Here is a 21,073-nt window from a genome sequence, read left to right on the forward strand (position 1 = left end):
AGATGAAAGACATGAAGCAGGTGGAGGTTGCTGTTAAGATGTTTTTGGGCCACTTGCTCCAGATAATCCTGCTAGGTCGCATCCTGGGTCTGCAGAAGGCAGCTTGGGGAGTACCAGCCTGACCTTGAAACCCCACACTTGTCACACTATAATGTGAATTTTCTAATGCTCCACCTACACTGAAAACTCCCCAAGAAGCACACCTTAATACGGTTTTCCTAGTAACTTGGACAATAAAGTCCGATACATTTTTGCTTGCTTTCTGAGGCTCAATTATTTTGATCAGAATTGTTAAATTTAGGACTGCTACCCAAAAGTGGAGCCAGTCGTATCTGTACAATGGCATCACTTCCACCAGCATCACAGTTCTGTGTCAGGATGAGATATTTGTTCATGACACTGTGCTTTGAGGGTGCCGGCTTGAGAGCACATCACCAGCCCAAGCCAAGTGAAAGTGAAAGTTGCTCAGTTGTGTCTGACTCTTTGTGACCCCATGGACTACACAGTCTGTGGAATTCTTTAGGCCAGAATACTGGAGTGGGTAGCCTTTCCCTTCTCCAGAGGATCTTCCCAACCCAGGGATCAAACCCAGGTCTCCCACACTGCAAGCAGATTGTTTACCAGCTGAGCCACAAGGGAAGCCCAAAAATACTGGAGTGGGTAGCCTATCCCTTCTCCAGAGGATCTTCCCAACCCAGGGATCAAACCCAGGTCTCCCACACTGCAGGCAGATTCTTTACCTGCTGAGCCACAAGGGAAGCCCAAGAATACTGGAGTGGGTAGCCTATCTCTTCTCCAGGGGATCTTCCTGACCCAAGAATTGAACTGGGGTCTCCTGCATTGCAGGTGGATTCTTTACCAACTGAGCTATCAGGGAAGTTTATACAAACCATTACAATCAACAGCCTGTGGAACATCCCTCAGGACATTCTGAAGCGGTCTCCTTCACAGCAGCAACCTCACCTCAAGCTTCAAAGACTGCCCTGCTTCATCTTTACAGTGATGTGTGTGTCTCAGGGCAGCAGCTGGGTCTGGCATGTAGCCAGCTTGTGCTTGTGAAATGGACTTCCTATGGGGACCTCACAATGGATCTCACTCCCTGGCAAAGGATAATTTCAAGGGGTTCCAAGAACAAAAAACCCCAGGGCATTCACCTTCTAGCAGGAATGTAAAACCACTAATGCTGAGAACAAAGGAGGGAACCCAGATTATGAACTCCAGAGAGACTCTGCTGTGTCTCACCCTCCCTCTACTCGGAGAAGGAAGAAGGGCTATCGGTCATAATGTAGGCACAGATGAAGGTAAGGGACTAAACAGAGTTTATTTCAATGGCCCAGCTTCAGATAGCAAGAATCAGACACACATCCCACCAGGTATTCAGGGTCCTCCAGGCTCAATGCAGTCGCAGACACCAGTTCCGCGTCACCATCTGGTTCAGGCTTCTTCCTCTGAAACATACAAAGGTTGTACCAAATTGGTGAATTGCTTATGATTTCCAACACTTTCACTCAGATGTGAAACCATTCAGATCCTCAGAGGACTAACAGGTATTTCCTTTAGTCACCACCAGAGAACGATTTAAGGCCTAGCATGAACCTGGAGCGTCATTCCTTGGGGCCACTGGCTAGTATCAGGGACTTCTAGCACGTTCCTCTAGACGTTTCTTTCCTGCCCTAACTCTCCTCGCCAACCCCGTCAAGTGCTCTAAAGGCTCTGGAAGTGGCTCCTGGAACTAGACTGAATGCCATACCAAGTGAAGCCTCAGGGAATTCCTGGAGTTTTCCACCGAGGTTAGAGGCCCCAACCAGCCCACAGGTCACGCCAGACTTCTGAGGGAGGCTTGCCACACACCTTCTTCTTCCTCTTCCTCCTCCTCCTCCTCCTCGTCGTCCTCATCGGAGCTGAAGGTGCCGTCGGGCAGGCTGTAGACACGGATGACCTGCTTGTTGGGGTCCTTGAGGATGAGGTACTTGCCCTCCTCCAGCTTCATGCAGATGTCGATGACGCAGCGCAGGATGCCCCAGGCATTCTCCACGCTCAGGTTGATCTGACTGGCGAACTCATTGGGCTTGAACTGCTGGGTACCCAGGATGACGTGGCGCGAGGAGTCTTTCACGTGGTACCGGGACACATAACTGCCAGGGGGAGGAGTGTTAGGGTGGGGCCCGCCGGCACAGACCACGTGGCACCGGGACACATAACTGGGGGGAGGTGGGTGGCAGTGTTATGGTGGGGCCTGGCTGGCACAGATCGTGTGGCACTGGGACACGTAACTACTGGGGGGAGGAGTGTTAGGGTGGGGCCTGCCAGAAGAGAGACACAGCTATGCCTGGGGTTGAGTTATCAGTTAAATGATGGCCTCATGCTTGTCCCAAGAAAAGGGAGAAAAAGGCAGCCTTGGTCTCCTAACGCAAAGACCCCTCCTTTCCGAAGATGAGCTCCTGGCTCCTGGACAGGAATCTCACCCAAGCTTGAGGTACTCGGATCCGGCCAGCAAAGCACAGCAGGTCCAGCGGGCCAACTTGTAGCTGTTGTTTTTCAGCTCGGTGGCAATGACAGCCCCTCGCTGAGAATCAAGCTTCTGTCGCCAGTCAACGCCGTTACAGTGCTGTGGGAGGAGGGCCCTGGTTATAGGCGCCAAGGCACCATGCTGCCTGTGGACTGCTGGCCCCTCTGGTAGAGAAGAAGGTCCCTAGTGGGCTTAACCAGGGAGGGGAAAGCCCACAGGTAGAGCAGAAGAAAGACATCATTTAAGGGGCAGGGCCTCCGTCCCTCCTTTGCACAGCCTGCCACATAGCTGGTGCTCAACAAACTTAACTCCTCTCTTCACAAGGTCTCAATCAGACCAGGACACATATTCACACATGTTAGAAATAAGTGCCATACAAGTGTTTATCACATGTGGTATGGAGGGGACGAGTTTCACAGGGGAGTGTGACAGCTCACCCGTGGAGAATACTGGCAGAAGCTGGAGCTGGGAGGGCTGAGAGGGACAAGGAAGAGAGGGACTGCTTTAGTGCGGAAGCCCGCAGAGGGAGGGGAGGTCAGGTAGGTTTGACCTGATGGAGAGGGAGTTAGGGAGGTCAGTTAAGAGACAAATGCAAAATATCAGGCGTCATGAGTAGGGTCCTGAACTAGGGTGATGTCAGTGAAACCTAGGGCTGGGCAAGTAGACAGACTGAGCCTGACAGCAGAATTCAAGGGTGCAGAGGAGGAGGAGGAGACGTTTGAGGCTCTGAGCCTAAGCGAGCAGGAGAAATGACACCGGTGGACAGTCAAGACAGAGGGAATGACAAAGGAAGACATTGAAAGGACAAAGTATTTTAAAAAAAACCACCACCCAAAAATTCCAAAACAAAAACAACGATGATGGAACAGGAGTCAGAAGAGATTTCAGGAATCATTTCTGGAGTTCAAGGATGAGGCTTGGGGTTAGGCTTAATTCTAAGATGGTCCCTGGTGGCCCTGCTCTTGCTGCATCTGCTATCCTGGAGTCTGGGGGAACCCTGAGTATAACTACCCAGGATCACGCTACCTCATGTCTATAAAGAGATTCTGCAGATGGAATCAAGGTCCCTTAAGATAGGGAGACCACCTGAGTGGACCACACACAGTATAAAGAAGTGACTGCGGCAAAAGAGTTGCATAAGGGACCGACCCTAAGAGAAGGCGCCACTGGGGGATTAAAAAGGAGGGGAAACAGCAAAGGAAACGTGAAGGCAGCTGAGAAATGTGCAGGACCAGACTATGGCAGTAGCAGAGGGCAGTGACACAGAACGATGTTCCTGGGAGGCTGTGGTCAAAATCTAAGAAAAAGCCACTGGTTCAGAGCTAGGTTCGCAGCAAACCTTCCAGGGTGCTCTCAGCAGGTGACAGAAGCTAAAGAACACATGAGGAGTGAAACCTGGTGCCTGGAATGCTAATGCCTTGGCTCTAATGCAGGCACAGCACAATGGCCCCTGACCTCCATCTCACTGGACCGTCGTTAACACAGGCCTGTCCTTGCTGTCCTAACCAAGACCCTTTTATTCTACACACCAGTGACTAGGAGCATGGCCACACATTTTAAATTCAGGTGTGCAGGCCAGGTACTTTCAGAAAGGATGATAGCCCCATCCTGGCACACCGCCTGGGAGAACGAAAAGAGAAGGAAAAATGAAGGATGCGTATTTCTTTCAAGATGCCCCTCCTGAAAAGCCAAATCTGGGATAATCTGAGAATCTGAGTTCAGTAAGAGACGAAGTTGAAAAAAGGGTGCCACAAGGTTGAAAACCAGGTAGGGGCTGCCATAAGTGAAATAACAGGTCAGAAAGGAGAGCTGCCCGACTTACAGGAGAGCTGCCAGCCCAGCTCATAAGGAGAGACTTGCAGAGGGCAGAAGCCAAAAGGAGATCGGAATGGACAGAAAGAAAACACCGAGGAAAGGTAATCACCCGCACACACGATCTCTTCCTCAAAGCGGAACTAAGTAGGGGGAAAACTCAGAAGACAGAAAACCTCTGTAAACGAGGCAAGGGGAAGAGACACAGGCTGCAGGCGCCAGCCCGGGACATGGTGCCCCGCGTGCCTCACCCTGGAGTCCCACTCGTTGAGGGTCTTGATGTTGATGAAGGACACCTCCCCGTTGGCTCCAGTCATAACACCATCGTGCTCACAGCGGACGATGAGGTCAATGTCGTCCCCGAGCTTCCACCGGCGGTAACTGCAAGGAAGAGGGAGTGCCTCTGGTCACCCGAGGCCCTGGGTCCAGATGCACCACCCACACAGGGCGGGGGCACCAGGGAGGAGACATACCGGTATGCCACAGAGGCGATCTCGTTCTTATCCATGTCATCCTCCACAAATGGGTTGGGGTTGGGGAAGTTGTATCTTTCCTTCCCCTGTAAAAATGACACAGGTGTTTTGAGACAGTGCCAACCCGTTGCCAAGGCAATCAGCCATAACCTGCACCTCTCCTTTGTCACAGCCCCCCCTGGGTCCCTAGAGCTTGAGGGGGCTCTGGGCACACTGCCGAGGCCAACCGAGCACCCTGTGGGTCACAACAGAGGTAACAGCTCGAGTTCACCCTATGCTCAAGTTTGTGAAACACGCGCTTCTAGTCTCTTATTTAACTAGCAACAGCGCCCCCTCCTGTTATGTTTTCCTCCAAGGTACACACAATCATTTGTCACAACATATATGTATCCTGAGCTTACTTACCATCTTTCCTCCTCCATTGTGTGTTAGTCGCTCAGTCGTGTCTGACTCTTTGCGACCCCGTGAACTGCAGCCTGTCAGGCTCCTCTATCCATGGGATTCTTCAGGCAAGAGTGGACTGTTGTTCCCTTCTCCAGAGGATCTTCCCGATCCAGGGATCCCACCCAGGTATCCTGCACTGCAGGCAGATTCTTTACCACCTGAGCCACAGGGAAGATCTTTCCCCCTCCATTATGATGAAGGTTTCTAAGGGCAGGCACTTTGGCTGGCTGGTTGCTGTATGACCAGCTCTTAAGCAATGCACCTGTATCTGTGCACAAGGGTGTCCCGGTCATATATTTCAAGGAATCTTCACAATGAATCTATATGAGACAAGTATTATTCAAGTATTCTAACTTTACAGAGGGGATTCCCTGGTGGCTTGGGGGTAAAGAATCTGTCTGTAGTGCGGGAGATGTGGGTTCCATCCCTGGATCGGGAAGATCCCTGGGAGAAGGAAATGGCAACCCACTCCAGTATTCTTGCCTGGGAAATCCCAAGGACAGAGGAGCCTGGTAGGCTGTAGTGCATGTGGTCTTAGAGTCAGACACAACTTTGCAACTAAACAATTTCAGAGAAGAAACATGACTGGCACCACAAAGCTAAAAGGGGTGAATCTAGGGTTCAAAGTCAGGCCTTCTGACCTCAGAGCCCAAGCAGAAATCTCCTCTGTGACAAGCAAGGACCCCGCTCTGTCCTGTCTAATCCCACAACCCAGAGCTGACGACCCAGTACGTGCTCAGTAGACAGCAACTGAGGTCGATGAACTGAACGCGCCCAGGACCTTACCATCCTCAAGCACTGCTGGGAGAAGTTGTGGTTGATGTAGGTTGCCTCCATGGCCAGGTTGCGGGGCGAGTTGAAGGAGTTACCCTCATCTTGAGGGGGCTCGTTGGCTGTCTCACTCACTGTCAGAAGGTCTGCAAAACCGGCAGCACGGTCACCCACCCGTGAAACAGTCACCAAAGAGGGGTAGGGCCCCTTAGGGAGATGTGGTGATTCAAATGACACAGGCCCTTCCTCCAAGGACCGCCAGCTGCGGCCCTGGGTCTCCTGAGCGGGGGTGGGTGGGGTGGGTTCTGGATAGCCTGAGATGCTAACGTTGAATTCTGTCACAACCACATCTGTTTTTGAGTGACCTGGTTTTCATTCAACGTGTGTGTGTACAAACCTGTGTGTATGGTACATGTGCATTTTTCCTTCATGAATATGCTGAAGTAAAAAAGGCATCAATCCAAAGAAGAGTGTCAAGTGCATACTGAAGGTGGTACGGAGAGATGACAGAAGTCAGGAAGACGCTATTCAAGTGAGTGGGACATGGCGTTGGGGTGCCACAAGGACTCAGAAGGCTGCGGCCCTGGGCGGGGTACTGCAGGAACAGCCCCTTCCTCTATCTCTGAGGAGGACTCTGACATGGCTGTTGGTGTTGGTGGGGAGACAGAACACCTTCTACCCATTCTCTGTGCCTGGGAATGGCTTTGGACCAACAAGGACACTCAGAGCCTCTGTGTTGTTCCTAGACAGGTTTCTTACCAAAGTCAGAGTTGTCCCTCTTGTCAAAGAAGAGCTTGGACCCGACCCTCTGGACGACGATGTCCCAGGAATACACAGAGCGGGTGCAGCTCATCAGTGTGGCCAGAATGGCATCGGTGGCAAACACGTTGCCCTGAGTCTTCGCCAGCTGCAAGGACAGCAGAGAGATGGGGCTAACTTTGGGGCTCACCTGCCCATTCACAGGAGGCGAAGGACTTGTCTGTAAGGAGCCCCACACCCATACCTACACCTCTGGTTGTCTGAGCCAGGCTGTAGCAAGCCAGCCAGCAAGCCTGTATCCTGGGTCCAGGGAATTACAGTTTCCCGACCACCTGCCACACCCCAGCACTTACGGTCCGGTCAGCAGAGTGCCTTCATTTTCACCTAATCCTAAATCGAGTGACATGAGTCTTATCTACAGGGGCAACTGAGGCCCGGTCGGTGCATACACCCCTCCACCCCCTCGCCGCATCTCTGCTCTGAGGCCTCAGTGGTGGTATTACAGCGCTCCCCTCAGGTGGGCATGGGGCAGGGGTGCCCACCTTCCGGATGACGGGGTCGTCTGTGGTGGTGACAGTGTGGAAGATACGCTTGATGCTCCGAAGCGGCTTCTCACTCCGCGTGGTGATGCGGTCAAAGGCCTTGTCGTAGTACTCCAGGGCCCCACAGCACTCGCTGAGGGGAAAGCACGCAACACACGCTAAGTCAAGGGGAGCAAGACTACCTACCTCTTCTCTGTTACACCACAGAATCCAAAGTCTTATCCAAAAGTCTAACACATGAGAGATGAAAACAGTCTCCGACTGGACTCTCAGAGCTCATGCAGGGCCTGCCCCCTCAGGGCCTGAAGTGGCTCCACACAACAGTGACCACAACTGATCTGGCTCAGGACCCCACTCCCCGCCCCACTTTAAAGACAGGGAAGGGAGCAGTGACAGAGACCCCAGCAGGAGGCTGCCTCCTGGCTGATGCCCCAGCTCCCGCTAAGTTATGTCCACCCACTGGCCTTCCGAGATAAGGAGCTCTTTGAAACGTTAGGAAAAGCGTCACTTCTCTTCAAGAACTGCAATCTTTCTCTTTCTGTCCAAAAAGCTACAGAACCCAACCTTCTCTTTTGCTCAGGATTTCAGGAAGCTGAAAGAAATTTAGAGTTTTAATAATAGGAAATTTCTTTCTGCTTTCTCCCAACAAGAGCTCTATGACTTAATTTTTCTTTTGCTCTCAATGCCAGGAATTTGAAAGAGAACGGAAGTTTTAGCTTCAGTAAACTTCTTTCTGCTTTTCCCACAACAGGCATTAATTTTTTTTGTTTTTTAAAACTCGTCCGCTAATCTTAGGCAATGTCTTTGGAAATGCTAGGGCTCAGGCCAAGTCATCACCAGCTGGTTCAAACACATTAAGAGCATGACAGAGGGTAGGAAAAGATGCCACCTACATGTCCTGGGGCTCTGACACTTCCAAGTACCGCATCTTCATCAGCTGAGGGAAGTCCATCTCCTCCTTCACCTCCCAGTCACTGCGGACTTCCACCGAAGAGTCTCGGGGCTTCTGTCAGGAAAGACCGTTGAAGGGGAAAAATGACAGCCAGCGCGAAACATAAGCAAAAGGCAGGTAACAAACAGTAGGAAGGGCCTGTATTCAATAAACACATCCAGAACATTCACACGACAGGCTGGCTGTTTTCTAACGGCTCCTCTGCTTTTCTCCCGTGTCACTGTCTGGTTATTCTTGCTGCTACAGCAAGCACCGTGTCCAGCAAATGTAACTCCCACAACTGCACCTTCACTCCGGCTCACACACGTCTTCTACTCACACAACGTCCACATGGACACTTTTAGAGGAATGTCCACGGTGGCACCATGCACAATACCCTCAAGTAAAAACAACCCTGATGTGCATCAGTGGTGAACAGGCAGACAAAACATGGTCTATGCATGTAATGGAACATGGCAATAAGGAGGGATGAACTGCTGACATGGGCTACCACACGGATGAACCTTGAGAACATGATGCTCAGTGAAAGGAGCCAGTCGCAAAAGATCATTCTGCTCTGGGTCCCTTTATATGAAATGTCCAGGAGAGATTAATCCAGAGACAGAAAACAGAGAAGGGTGGTCTAGGGCCGGGGAAAATGGCTGACTGGAACAGGGCTTTTTGTAGAATGATGAAAACATTCTGACACAGACGACAGTAATGGCTGCAGGACTCCATGCAGAAACTATGAACCACTGAGTTCAGTGGGTGAATCTTAAGTTCACCCCATCTTAAATGGGCGAATTGTATAGTAGGAGAAGTATACCTCAATAAAGCTGTTATAAAACCAACCAAAAGAATCAAATTCCTGGACAGAATTCTGATACAGATATACTACCTGTGATTTTTGGTCCCATTTCTGCCTCACTCCAAATTGCTTCTGGAATTTTTTCTGCAGTCGTATGCGTTCTCTGGAAAGACAGGAAAACTGCTTTCAGTACAGATTTTTAAGAAAAATAGAGGCTTAAGAAAAAACAAAAACCCAGACGAAAACGGCGCATACTAGACATGCTAAGAGAGATATATCGCCCCCAGTATGCCAGTATATACCAGTATATACCACTCCATCTCTAGAGGCTGTCCTCTGGCAGCCTTAGCTTGGGCAGGCTACTGTCCTACACAGCTCTAGGGACTCACAGGACCCGGTATGAATGGGCCCCGGGAGCTGCACCACAGAAGACTTGAGTCTGGGTGAAGCCCCGGGATCACTTCCTGTCTGCCTTTGTTTCCGTGTCAGTCAGCGCGCATGTTCAGTGCAAGCAGTTTCCTGTCCATGGTCTCTGCCATGAACACTTCTTGGAGGACGACACCAGGGCTGAAAACAGTGGCTTAACTGGCTTTGGGAAGGCTTTTTCGTTTTTCGTAATACTGGGGAAGATGACTGTTCTGCTCTGGTCTCTTGACAGCAGTGTGGTCAGTCCTGGAAAAATAACTTGTTCCAACAGGATGGGCAGCTCACCTCTCCTTCTGCTTGGCACTCTTAGGCAGGGTCTGCAGGTTGAATTGCAACATGTTCCGTCGATCTTTGTCTCTACGGAGATTTCGCTAGGAATCAGGAAAAAACATCATGTTAAAATCTTGAGAGATTCGGCTGATAATTGGCAGTGCCTAATCAAGATTGCCGGGAGAAATATCAATAACCTCAGATATGCAGATGACACCACCCTTATGGCAGAAAGTGAAGAGGAACCAAAAAGCCTCTTGATGAAAGTGAAAGAGGAGAGTGAAAAAGTTGGCTTAAAGCTCAACATTCAGAAAACAAAGATCATGGCATCCGGTCCCATCACTTCATGGGAAATAGATGGGGAAACAGTGTCAGACTTTATTTTTCTGGGCTCCCAAATCACTGCAGATGGTGACTGCAGCCATGAAATTAAAAGACACTTACTCCTTGGAAGGAAAGTTATGACCAACCTAGATAGCATATTCAAAAGCAGAGACGTTACTTTGCCAACAAAGGTCCGCCTAGTCAAGGCTATGGTTTTTCCTGTGGTCATGTATGGATGTGAGAGTTGGACTGTGAAGAAGGCTGAGCCCCGAAGAATTGATGCTTTTGAACTGTGGTGTTGGAGAAGACTCTTGAGAGTCCCTTGGACTGTAAGGAGAGCAAGCCAATCCATTCTGAAAGAGATCAGCCCTGGGTGTTTTTTGGAAGGAATGATGATAATGCTGAAACTCCAGTACTTTGGCCACCTCATGCAAAGAGCTGACTCACTGGAAGATTCTGATGGTGGGAGGGATTGGGGGCAGGAGGAGAAGGGGACGACAGAGAATGAGATGGCTGGATAGCATCACTGCCTCAATGGACGTGAGTCCGAGTGAACTCTGGGAGTTGGTGATGGACAGGGAGGCCTGGTGTGCTGCGATTCATGGGGTCGCAAAGAGTCAGACACGACTGAGCGACTGAACTGCATTGAATGGGATGCTGTTAGAGTAAGTTTAGGAGGCAGCAGCCCAGTTGCACATTTCACTCTGCGCTTTTGCAGGATCAACATCTGGGGTTTTCAGGTTGAGTAAGCACAGGCCTACCTCTCAGATACTGTAGGTCTGGTCCCAGACCACCACAATAGAGTACTGTAATGAGGCAGGACACACAAATGTTTTGCTTTCCCAGTGGTTACAATTTATGCACTGTACTGTAGTCTACTAACATGCAACACTGTTATGTCTTAAACAATGTATATATTTTCATTAGAAAGAAACATTATTGCTAAAAAATGTTAACCACCTTCAGTGATTAGTGACATCACTGATCACCACAACAAATATAATAATAAAAAAGTCTGAAATATTGTTATGACAGAGACATGAAGTGAGCAAATGCTGTTGAAAAAATAGAATCGAAAGACTTGCTTGATGCAGGGCTGCCACAAACCTTCAATTTGTTTAAAAAAAAAAAAAGCAGTTATCTGTTTCTTTGTACTGAAGCACAATAAAAATGTTTGTACCTGGAATTAGCTTAGACTCATAGCCACGCTTTTACTGAGGCAGGTTCACTGGCTCTTATTAGAGTTGCTGAGTTTGCCTCTTTATGTGAGAAGATGCAGCCCAACTGGATCATCTACTCAGTAAATCCCGGACACAGCAATTACTCGAGGCCACAGACACTGATGCACATGGTTTTCCAGCACAAATAGCCAGATGTCCTAGCTACTGGTCAACAGACCGCTGAACTATTAAAAGGCATTCCTGGACATGGTAGCTGTTTACTTTAGCACAATTTGTCACTAAAGAGCTACTTGGATTCACTGCAGCTGCTTGCTGTGTTGAGTCGTATCTACCTCCTTGTGACCCTATGGACCGCAGCCTGCCAGGCTCCCATGATACTAGAGTGGGTTCCTTTTCCTATTCCAGGGGATCTTCCTGACCCAGGGATTGAACCCATGTCTCTTGCATCTCCTGCTTGGCAGGTGAATTCTTTACTACTGGGAGACCCATTAATATATTATGGGATTCATCAGGATACCCACGGTAACATGCTTTCCCCTCATCAGTACTCACATGGTACCATTTTTAGCACCAGGTGACAGCCCCAAGCTGGTCAGATTGCTGGCTCTTGACTCACCTGTGCGAATCGCATTCGATTCCGCTGGTAGGCGGTCTTCTGTGTGCGCGCTGTGTCCACCAGCTGGAAACTAGTTTCATCCTCCTCATGGAAGTAAGCATATTGACTTCCACCTCCAAACTGAGAAGAGTACTTATCTGCAGGCAAAGGTGACAGCATGTAACAACACTAACTACAAACTTTATACGTACATAGTAGTCTAAAGCCTGATATTTAGTGTGGTCTCAGCAGCCACCCCATCGGCTGGCAGCATTTTAGATGTACAGACTCACAGCTCCACCCTAGATCCACTCAGTAAGAACCATCATTTTAATAAGATCCCCGGCAGATTAATATGCACATTCAAGCTTGAAAAGCTCTGGTCCAAAAAACTTTCTAAGTCAAGACAGTCTGAGGAACTCAAGACAAGCCCATTTTGTACTCTGCCTTATTCTGTAAGAACAGGAGTCACAGTTTACTCTCTCAGGAGAGGCAAGCAGGCGGTTGGTTATACACGTCATCACTGTCACCAGCTGGCGCCCAAGGTAGACATGGCTAATGGGCTAGGACTGGCTTTCTGGCTGACCTCAGACTCAGATCATCTTTAACTCAGTATTCCAGGGAGCCATTCCTAGCTCCCGACTAGTGCAGAGGAAAAAACTAACTTCTATTAGGATCCTAAAACCAGGAGTTTTAAAACTGGGATCCACTGCCTGGCCTTACATGTTCAGTAAATCCCAAATAATGAAATACAAAATGGGAATGTGTTCACCAGATTTGTAAAACGGGCCATGGCTCCCCAAGTAGGGGGAAAAACCTACTATAATACGCTGAACAATCTAACTTTTGAGGCTATTTACCAAAAAAATGGATTGTTTCCACAGTCCATAAAAGGCCCCTAACAATTATGAGTTATCACCATTTTGATCCCATCCTAGAACGGTTTCAGGTGGAGGTTACTAGAAACACTAACAATCCACCGAGGGCCTGACCTGGGCAGGCAGGCAGGCGGAGAACACTTACTTGTATATCTCTTGTCTTGGTATGTGGCCCCCGTCCAGTCTGCAACCTAGTGAGCACAACAAGGGAAGGCAGAGAGCACACGTCAACCAGGCAAGTTTCTGCTGACCCAGAAACCCCCTCCTCCCAAGTGAGGACACAGTGTCACAAAGTGTTAGAAAGACTGGCTCAGGATAGCTTTGTAAGAGCCCAGCTCTCCTATGACCACTGGAAGTAGCCAGAGCTTCTAACCATTATCCTTTTGAGAGAATAAAATTGAAATGAACTTCGAGCATCAGCTGCAGCTTTAAAAGATTCAGACCCCGCTGACAGGCAAGCACCTTTCCGAGCCGATCTCCTTTGCTGAACGGCTGGTAGGGCATATCCCGAAACTGCTCCGGAACTGCACAGGGACCCCAGCCTGAGGGGTTGTCCTGGATCACGGGTGTCATGAACTTTGCCATCTTTTAAAACCTTAAAAATACAAATAACAAAGTAACTCCATGAAGAAAAGCCTCTAAAAAACAAAAAAAACCTGAAGTCTTCCATTTGAGGTAAGTTAATGCAGGATAAAGTTAAAAAAGCAAAACACAGAACAGAACCCTCAACTGCTGAGCTACTCTCCACTTACCATCTTCTTGTGAATAAGACTGTGAATACTTAAAACTCAGACGACTGCTCACCAAATTTATGTATCATATCTCACCATTTGTTTTTTCCCCACTGTACTATCTCTGACATGAACCTGCACCTTCTAATTGATGAGGTGTCATATCGTATCTGGCAACTTTTCTTTCTTAGTGTTACATGAAGATATTGTGCTTCTTGAATTCAGTGATGTCTTACAGATTTGATGAAATGTAATTAACTTTTTTTTGAGTTTAATAACCAGGTTCCAGTTTTCATTCACACCTTTACCAGACATACAATATTTAATTCCCCTAAACCTCAGTCTCTTTACCTGAAAAATAATAAGATCCTTGTTTTATTCCCATCAGAGGATCACTGTGAAAGCCGTATATATTAGTTAACATATGCAGAAATAGTTCCATTGTAAAACGCCAGACACTTACTATTCTGTCTTACAAAAATACATTTACACACAGTGCCGAGAAAAAACAAGGGTCCATGAATGTATCCTGAACTGCAACCTTCCTTTGTTGTTCTTTCAATTTTCTGTTGTCAGTGTAAATTCTTACGCAGGGCATAAAAGTCAGGCAGAAAGCCCGGCAGAAGGTTGAGGAAGCCAGAAGCCTTATGTCATGAAAGTGGCCGAACACAGCCAATGTTCATAAACATTATGAGTACCAGGCATGTTGTTAGCGCTTTCCACACATTAATTCATTAACTCCTCAACAATCTCCTCCCAAGGTAGGGCCAGTATTAGCCCCACTTTCCAGAGAAGAAAACTGAGGCACAGAGATATCAAGAAATCGCCCAAAGTTGCAACACTAATGGATGAAAATCTGAACCCTGGGAAACTGGCTTCAGAGTCCACACTTTGTGTAAGGCCAGTACTCCGCTCAGGAAGAGTAAAAACCAGGGGCTCGACAGATATCTGCCAAACAATTCCTCCCCAAAACTCATGCATGCATTTATCATCCATTCTAATCCCCTGAAAATGCCCAGAAGCTGAGTTCCCAGGGGAAAATTCACCACACAAATATTTCCAGAGTCTGGGGAGCAATCAAAGAGCTGCTGCTGCTAAGTCACTTCAGTCGTGTCCGACTCTGTGCGACCTCATAGATGGCAGCCCACCAGGCTACCCCGTCCCTGAGATTCTCCAGGCAAGAACACTGGAGTGGGTTGCCATTTCTTTCTCCAATGCATGAAAGTGAAAAGTGAAAGTGAAGTTGCTCAGTCGTATCAATCAAAGAGCAAAGAATACTAAATTTATGAAACTCTCTTCATTTTCCCATGATGGGGAGAGTTCCTACAGAGGTGACACTTGCGTGATCCAAAAGGGCACGAACCTGGAAGCCCCATCCTCCCACCTAAACTTAAATTACACTACAGGAAGCGGACTGAGGGAGTGTGGTGGTCTCAAAACAATATACCCTTGTATATTACCAGGGTCCTACAACATGTCAGATGCAACACCACTAAACCCCTAGGCCCCCATTTTAGATAAAAAAAAATACACAGTTCAGCCAAATCAAGCAGCTGATCTCATCATTTCAAGATAGACTTGGTTTCTAGGGTCCTCTGTCTTAAGTGTAACACTCTTCCCATTATTTTACAGCTGGACAGCAGCCTGAAAAGATCCTGGGTTTCAGATCATATCAATAACACAATAAGATATCTCCAAACACACTTTAAAAGGGGTGGAAGGAAGTCGCTTGGTTTCAACGCGTAAAATAAAAAGTAGGCAGAGTACAATGTAACCAACAGGGGAAACTAAATCTTTCAGTTGAAACGGAGTGACAGCTGTACTGGCTACAGATAAAGGATGAGGCGGCATCAACAGGACAGTCATAGGGAGAACCTTGTGGCTGGCAGGTCATGTACTGTGCACGTTCTCGCAGCCACTGTAGATCGTTGGCCAATTCCTGGGCAGTTAGTGTCAAATCAGAGATCAACCAACTACATCCTAGCCTTCCATTTCATAGGCAAGGAAAAGAAACATTTAGACGGTGAACTCCTCAGAGCAGGGCCGAACATCGCTCAGTTTGGCACACCCAATAGCCCTCTCATAGAAGCTCAGGGAACCGTGGGGCACTTTAAAAGACCCTGAGACTCAGCGGGGTTAATGGCATGTTCACATCAGAACAGACTGTCGGTGGCCGCTAAGCGGACTCCACGGAAAGAGACCTCAACCACAGGCTCTGCCCCGCACTGGGTCGGACCTGGGGGGACCGAAGGCGGATTCCTGCCCCTCCCAGCGGAGGAACAGGGAAACAGGAGGGGGCGTACGGAAGTCTCTTCCGGTAGGCCCCCGATGGCCAGGCGCAGCTCAACTCTGCTCTAGAGATCCGCGGAAGCGTACGGAATACGCTGCTTACCTGTAACGGCCGTAACCGGCCCCGATGGTGAGAGATAGTCTAGGCCGGACACCGCGCCACCGCCTGAGCTACGGGGAACCGGGAAAAGAGGAAACATGCGCGCGCAGCGGCCGGTACCGTAAACACGACCGACGGTGTCGTAAACTGCTTCTTGGCTTCCTTCCGGTTCGACGGCGGAACACGCGAGTCGTAAAGCGAAGGCACATCCGGAAGTTCGTCACTGTTCTTTTCGCGGTGTTCTTATTTAGCCTTCGAGGATGTTTACAGTTACGTCATGGGGCATCCGGCGACACTCCGAGAGTTTCAAGTTTCTGGAAACGTGGCGGCCTTGTAGTTGGAGTTGGAAGCGGCGACTGGCTGAAAGCCCCTGTATGTCCCACAATGCCTTGCGGGCCGCTCTGGCCCTCTGTATCCTACAACGACCCGCGGCTTCTGCCTTCTTTAAAACATCGTGTTGTTTGAGTTTCACCGTTAGGGGGAGTTCGAGTCTTTCAGGCAGGTTTTTGCGGCTACTCGCTGAGCTTTGAGCGCTTTCGGAAACAGACCAGGAGGTGCAAAGTGACCTGAGTAGATCAGACTACTAGTGTCGGAGGTCGCTGCCAGTGTTCAAACCATACCTCCACAGTTCTCAGACTTTCTTGTTTGACAAAGATTCCTGGAGAGCTAATTTGAAAAATGAAGATTCCGGGTCCCCTTCCATAGACTGTTATACCAGCGTGGCTTAGCTGGAGCCCAGAAACCTGCATTTTAATTGGTGGTGATTCTGAAGTGGCGACTCAGGAACCACCTGCCTACGATGGCAACGCTGCTGTCTTTTTGGAAACTCAGCCTATGGAGTTTGTCCTGCAGCACGCCAGGCCTCCCTGTCCATCACCAACTCCCGGAGTTCACTCAAACTCACGTCCTTCAAGTAGGTGATGCCATCCAGCCATCTCATCCTCTGTCGTCCCCTTCTCCTCCTGCCCCCAGTCCCTCCCAGCATCAGAGTCTTTTCCAATGAGTCAACTTCGCATGAGGTGGCCAAAGTACTGGAATTTCAGCTTTAGCATCATTCCTTCCAAAGAACACCCAGGACTGATCTCTTTCAGAATGGACTGGTTGGATCTCCTTACAGTCCAAGGGGCTCTCAAGAGTCTTCTCCAACACCACAGTTCAAAAGCATCAGTTCTTCGATGCTCAGCTTTCTTCACAGTCCAACTCTCATATCCATACATGACTACTGGAAAAACCATAGCCTTGACTAGGCGGACCTTTGTTGGCAAAGTAATGTCTCTGCTTTTAAATATGCTATCTAGGTTGGTCATAACTTTCCTTCCAAGGAGTAAGTGTCTTTTAATTTCATGGCTGCAGTCACCATCTGCAGTGATTTGGGATCCCCAAAAATAAAGTCTGACACTTTCCACTGTTTGCCCATCTGTTTGCCATGAAGTGATGGGACCAGATGCCATGATCTTCGTTTTCTGAATGTTGAGCTTTAAGTCAACTTTTTCACTCTCCTCTTTCACTTTCATCAAGAGGCTTTTTAGCTCCTCTTCACTTTCTGCCATAAGAGTGGTGTCATCTGCATATCTGAGGTTATTGATATTTCTCCCGGCAATCTTGATTCCAGCTTGTGCTTCTTCCAGCCCAGCATTTCTCATGATGTACTCTGCATATAAGTTAAATAAGCAGGGTGACAATATACAGCCTTGACGCACTCCTTTTCCGATTTGGAACCAGTCTGTTGTTCCATGTCCAGTTCTAACTGCTGCTTCCTGACCTGCATATAGGTTTCTCAAGAGGCAGGTCAGGTGGTCTGGTATTCCCATCTCTTTCAGAATTTTCCACAGTGTATTGTGATCCACACAGTCAAAGGCTTTGGCATAGTCAATAAAGCAGAAATAGATGTTTTTCTGGAACTCTTTTGCATTTTCGATGATCCAGTGGACGTTGGCAATTTGATCTGATTCCTCTGCCTTTTCTAAAACCAGCTTGAACATCCGGAAGTTCACGGTTCATGTATTGGGGAATTTCAAAACATTTGAAAGAATCTGAGCGTGTGATTTTTGTTCAAACCTCAAGATTATTTACTACCTGGTCTCCTAGGCTTCCTTATCAGTCTCCTGGCCTGTCTCCTTTATTAGAAAGTATACTTGCTGTTAGAGCTGATATTTATTCTTGGCTCTGCCACTTTAGCAGTGTAGCCTTCACATCTCTGGGCCTCAGTTTCCTTATTTGTAAATTGAAGATGATAAAAAGAGGTGCTGTGAGGGTAAAATATATGTATGTGAAAATACTCAGGAATTCCACTTACCAGTTGGACAAACTCGGGCTTGTTAATTGATCTCTTTGAAACCTTATTCATGTATAAAATGAAAATGTTAACAGCAGCATCTGTTTCTATAAATTCTCTTCTAATCCACTCATCATCCAGTTTTCCTCATTTTTGTTCACGGTACCCAGTGGATGATGCTTATTGAAAAGCCTTGTAGCCATCATTGGTAGTTCCTTTTCCCACCACATTCAATCCGTCAGCAAGTCCTCTTTATTCTTTTAGAATATATTTTGAGGAAATCCTCTGGTGGCCCTGTGGTTAGGACTCTGCACTTCCATTGCAGGGGGCGTGGGTTTGATCCCTGGTCAGAAAACTAAGATCCTGCAACCTCACAGCATGGCCAGAAACAAAACAAAACAAGAACCATGGTAAATGCCACCACTTTCCCTCACCATCTCCAGCCTCATGCTTGGGCCCCCAGTGTCCACTTGTGTTCCTCTAGGGTTCTTTCTTTGTGTGGTGATCAAAGCATCTATTTACAGCCTTCTAGGAGCTTCCCATTATATACTTGGAATAAAATATGAAAGTCTTCCTGTGACCTGTTTGGTCCTAACTATCTATCATCTTTATATCCTGTCATTTTATATTCACTCTGCTCTAGCTCTGGAGAAGGCACTGGAGACCCGCTCCAGTACTCTTGCTTGGAAAATTCCTTGGATGGAGGAGCCTGGTAGGCTACAGTCCATGGGGTTGCTAAGAGTCGGGCACGACTTCACTTTCACTTTCACTTTTCACTTGCATGCACTGAAGAAGGAAATGGCAACCCACTCCAGTGTTCTTGCTTGGAGAATCCCAGGGATGGGGGAGCCTTGTGGGCTGCCGTCTATGGGGTCACACAGAGTCAACACGACTGACGTGACTTAGCAGCAGCAGCAGCTGCTGCTGCTCTAGCTCACATACTTTTTTTTATTATTATTATTATGCTGCAGGACTTGCAGGATAGTTCCTTGACCAGGGGTTGAACCTGGGCCCCAGCAGTGAAAGTGCTGAGTCTTAACCACTGGACCACCAGGGAGCCCCAATCATGCTTTTTTTTTTTTAATGCCATGGGGCTGTGGAGAGAATTAAATGAGTTAATTTAAGTGCTTGGAATAGTACCAGGCACGTGGCAAGTGAGAGAGTGAATGAGGAAAGGGCAGGGCTACTCAGAGGGGTGATTGGTTGTGGACGCAGGCTGGTGAAGATGTAGGGGAGATGTATTCCCGGCACCAGAGAACAGCAGGAAGCAAGGTCTCAAGCAGGAAGAAGCCTGGGTGTGACCCAGAAAAAGGAAGTTTCCATTTAGAAATGTGCAGGCCACGGAACAAAGTATGGGATTTTATCCTCAGGATAAAAGTAAGCTACTGAGGGATTTTAAAATGGGGAGGGAGGGAGGGAGGTCATGACCTGATTTAATGTAAAGGAGGGTCATCCCCACTGCCTGTGGAGACTTTAGAGTTGGGTAGGCAGAAAGAGGCAGCAAAGGTGTCCATTGGGGGAAGAATTTAGATAGGATCTCCCACCTAAGCCCAGGGACCCAGTATTGAGAATGAGACAGACTCTCCAAATTCTTCTCCATCTGGGGTGGGCAGGGACATCACAGCCAAAATGGAAAAGATGATTAAACTCTGACATAAAAGTGAGATTGCAGCAGATGGCCTGTGGGCCCACAGGAAAAAAAAAAAAAGAAAACAAAAGACATGATCCAAGCAATCCAGCAAAAGTTACATCTCCCCTTATAGTGTAGCACATATTACAACTTACTATTGATATTCAGTACACTGACATTAATTGAATCCTTATTTATGTGCCCGGGGTAATGTGCTGAATTCCTTTTCTCCTTTAATTCTCACAAAACCCCTATCCACTCATTCAATAATTCCCCAGATATGGATCACCAGGCACTGTTCTAGGTAGGACAGTAAAGCTTCTGCCTCCCAGAGCTGACACTCTAGAAGCAGAGACAAGCTTAGACAAGGAAGCAAAAATATTTCAGTACATGATGAGAATTATGACGAAATGAAGCAGAGGAAGAGGTGAGGAGGGACGGAGGAAGATGCAGCTGTTTTAGAAGTGGTGATCAGAGATGATCTCACTGGGGAGATAACTCCTGAGCAGACACAAGGATGCTGGGACCAGGCCAGCTGTGGGTCAATATGGACTCATGTGTGGAGCACCTGAGGGGGTGAGGGAAGAGCCTGTGTTCTCAGTTGCTAGAACAGTGTCTGACATACAGCAGGTGACCAGTAAGCATTTGTTGACTAATCAGTGTATAAAAAGATCAAAATTAGTATGAGATCATTTATTCAGCTTGCATTTTAAGAGCCACCACTTTGCAGCAGGACCCTGTGTATATAATGATCCATTGTAAGATTCTTCAAAGACTTCTCTTCTAGATGAGTGAGTGACTGTAAAAGTATTGTCTAAACTAAAAAGTGGAGATCCATAGTAGGCCTGCCGGCCTTTCCGTATTCATACCCTGATGTCATGTCTAGAAGCAGGAGCATCATTATTACTGTTTTCTCCTTGGCCTTCTGTGCTGTGCTGTTCTGTCCTGTCCCTTTCAGATGAGACAAATGCCTTGTCTAATAGGAAGCTCCAATGTTTTAAAAAGGGAACTAGCATTTATTGAGTGCTTATTATATGCCAGGCAATATGCTAGTGTTTAAATCATTCCTGATGCTTTCTAAGAGTTCTTTGAGACATTCATGTAGGTGGGGAGAAACAGGCTCTGGGAAATTGGGTGTTTGGCTCAGTGAGCAAGTGACTGCCCCAAGATTTGAGAGCAATTTTGTGTCCTTAAGAACTCCCATCCCGGGAGGGAGGTTCAAGAGGGAGTGGACATATGTATATCTCCGGCTGATTCATGTTGATGTTTGGCAGAAACCAACAAAATTCTGTAAAGCAATTTCCTTCAGTGAAAAAATTGATTAA

At 47.9% G+C, this 21,073-nt stretch overlaps 1 protein-coding gene and 1 non-coding gene across 3 annotated transcripts; both read right to left on the minus strand.

Moving 5' to 3' along the window:
* Positions 1-1,321: 1,321 nt before the first annotated feature.
* EIF3D (eukaryotic translation initiation factor 3 subunit D) lies at positions 1,322-15,962 on the minus strand. Of its 2 annotated transcripts, none has more exons than XM_068970295.1 (15): positions 15,847-15,962; positions 13,186-13,318; positions 12,869-12,914; positions 11,867-12,003; positions 9,761-9,846; positions 9,140-9,212; positions 8,204-8,313; positions 7,311-7,443; positions 6,769-6,916; positions 6,025-6,155; positions 4,795-4,880; positions 4,573-4,702; positions 2,466-2,608; positions 1,852-2,135; positions 1,322-1,448 (listed from the first exon to the last, which is right to left on the minus strand). In XM_068970295.1, the coding sequence occupies exons 2-15, from the start codon at positions 13,306-13,308 to the stop codon at positions 1,435-1,437; spliced, it is 1,644 nt and encodes a 547-aa protein (XP_068826396.1). In that variant the 5' UTR covers positions 13,309-13,318; positions 15,847-15,962; the 3' UTR covers positions 1,322-1,434. The 2 variants fall into 2 exon arrangements, with proteins under 2 accessions (XP_068826396.1, XP_068826395.1); XM_068970294.1 differs by having other exon boundaries at positions 8,204-8,316.
* Positions 15,963-19,103: 3,141 nt separating this feature from the next.
* TRNAE-UUC (transfer RNA glutamic acid (anticodon UUC)) lies at positions 19,104-19,175 on the minus strand. The gene has a single exon. It is a non-coding gene; the product is annotated as a tRNA-Glu (tRNA).
* Positions 19,176-21,073: the final 1,898 nt, after the last annotated feature.

The sequence above is a fragment of the Capricornis sumatraensis genome, chromosome 4 (assembly GCF_032405125.1).
Source record: "Capricornis sumatraensis isolate serow.1 chromosome 4, serow.2, whole genome shotgun sequence".
Classification (NCBI taxonomy): Eukaryota; Metazoa; Chordata; class Mammalia; order Artiodactyla; family Bovidae; genus Capricornis; species Capricornis sumatraensis.